This window comes from Penaeus japonicus, unplaced genomic scaffold, assembly GCF_977035675.1.
Source record: "Penaeus japonicus unplaced genomic scaffold, GWHDUDI00000001_assembly GWHDUDI00000003, whole genome shotgun sequence".
NCBI classification, from domain to species: domain Eukaryota; kingdom Metazoa; phylum Arthropoda; class Malacostraca; order Decapoda; family Penaeidae; genus Penaeus; species Penaeus japonicus.
The window spans coordinates 11,123,558-11,126,057 of record NW_028234405.1 but is presented as its reverse complement, the minus strand read 5'-3'; the positions used below and the strand labels follow the sequence as shown (position 1 = coordinate 11,126,057).

The following is a 2,500-nucleotide window of genomic DNA, read 5'->3' as shown; positions in this document are numbered from 1 at the left end:
TGTATATGTATATGTATAGGTATATGTATAGGTATATATATATGTATATATATATATATGTATGTATTATATGTATATGTATATATATATATATATATATATATATATATATATATATATATATATATATATATCAACATACTTATATACATATATTTTTTTTCATCTATAACATCAAAGTAAGTTTACATTTCCAATCTTTATAAACTAACATACCACAACTGTACAAAAATACATCATACATAATTCAAATAAGTATTCTAGATTCTCTAATGGAGTATGGAGTCCATTTAATTGCTTTACTTTCCTATCATCTTTACATATTTCATAAACCTTGAAACTCACTCGGCCCATTTGGTCCACCTTCATATCCTCTAACGACGGGTACAGACTCATGTTGCTGATCTGCAATAAGACAAGAATGTGTTCAAGCAATTATGATGGTAAAATATAAACATTCTAATTCTAGTCACGAGGCAATACAATCATGAAATTATAATAATTAATACATCTGCTATTTGATGAAAAAAAATACATATATAAAATACAATACATTCAACCCAGTGCGGACAACTGCAGCATAGATAAAGCCTATCATATGGCACATAAAAGTCTCTAAACGCAAAACACACAAAAAATAAAACACAAAAAGGGCTCTAGTTTACAATGAGTGACTGAAAGAGAGTTGGAAGATTCCAATTATGTTGCTTCAAGCTACCTCGCTCTATAAAACCTATTCTTGGGACTGGGAGAGCGAATCTATCCCTGTTCACAGTGGGTTAACCCATTAGCAGCAGATGGCATGATTTGCTGCAAAGGCAGAGTCGGTCATGGACGCGGATGGCACCGTGCCAGACAATGTAAACCAGCCATCCTACTGCACAAATATTTGATTAACACCGCAACCAATGGGTTAAGAGTATTATAATATTCTCCCTTCTTATGATTAAAAAAAGAAAAGAAAAAATGACAGGAGATGATAAGCAAAGAGAAAAAAAATTAAGAGAAGTAAAAGAAAAAGGAAGAAGCGGAGGAGAAAAATAGGAACAAGAATATAAATAGTTGTGAAAAAAAAGAAATAATAGAGGAAGAAGAATTATAAAAAGTACAAAAAAAGAGTTAAAAGAGGAAGAAGAAATGCTAAAAGAATCAAAATAATTAGAAAATAAAAGAAGATGAGAAAGAGAAATTGTCCATTTTTCTCATATTCTCAATTACTCATTCATAAAAAATAAGCCTAATCTCCAAAGGCCATCTCAGTAATACACCTTTTGTACAAGTGATGTTATCAACCTGCATGATCTCAACAGAAGAATATATGCAGTATGCAGGAACACCTTATCTCAATTTATTTTCATAAATAAACAACAACTGTCTTATTGTCTGGAGTACAATAGTGTGTACATGCCATAGGTCTCTGTTATTTCATTATAAGTAACAACTAGAGAAACTTTGACAATCACCAAGCACAATATTTACTCAGCTCGTCATTTCTGACGACTATATTTACTGCAGAAATTAAATGAGATATACATATACATGTAAACATATACATATATACATACATTATATATATATATATATATATATATATATATATATATATATATATATATATATATCCTTTTGAACTTAAACCATTAAAAAGCAGTCATTATCCAAATATCCCATATAATTGCTATATCATTACTAATTCACTTATGATCTTCACGCAAATTACAAATAAGTATCCTCTAATAAGATGGCTTTTCATTCAAAATCAGTGGTTCCCTAACTTTGGCCAATCAAGTACCCCTTGTAAATTTTAATATTGTATGTATAGACTTTTAAAAATATATATTTAGTAATATATACAGCTCTGTAATTAATAGCATCACTTCGGCTCAAAAAAATAACAAGAACCTAAAATGAGAAGAAATAAATTTGTTAAATACAATATATGCAAAGTAAATGTCTGCCAAGAACCCTTGAAAATCTCTTCAGGCACCCTTAACCCTGTATTACATTATCATTATATTGAATTATGTAATAATATCAACAATGAAATCAGAATCAACCTCATCCTCTTAGTATGATAACTTATCTATGTACTTTAACCATATAAAATGTTAAAATCAGACAATAACTGAAATATTCTACAAGTTTATTCTCAGATCTCTTCTTTAATAATTTACTTGTATTGCAAAGGTGCAACTAGCTTTCAACCTTCCGCTGTGGGCATTTCTCACACAGTTGGATTATTCTTGTACTGCATTTTTCCTTTTGTTGAATTTAAGCTATTCTTTTCTACAGTTGTGTAACTAGGGCATCAGACCAATTGCTAATTAGTATCACTTTTCTAATATATCATACGGAGATTCCCATACAAAAAAATAAGTCAAGATAATTATAAGAGACACATTTTAAAATGTATAGCCCGGGCCAAACAAGATGTGGCCCGTCTCAGGAGGGTTAAGAGACTATTGAAGCAGATGACATATCTTGTGCTACTTGTTACAAT

General features: G+C 29.8%; 1 protein-coding gene across 4 annotated transcripts in view; it reads right to left on the bottom strand.

Annotated features, from left to right (window-relative positions):
• LOC122265956 (syntenin-1) overlaps window positions 1-2,500 on the bottom strand; it is a 12,823-nt gene that overhangs the window by 8,823 nt on the left and 1,500 nt on the right. For all 4 annotated transcript variants that reach the window (XM_043035469.2, XM_043035470.2, XM_043035471.2 and 1 more), the window contains exon 2: window positions 346-405. In XM_043035469.2, the coding sequence (XP_042891403.1) occupies window positions 346-396 (51 nt within the window). In that variant the 5' untranslated portion in view covers window positions 397-405. The remainder of the gene's footprint in view (window positions 1-345; window positions 406-2,500) is intronic.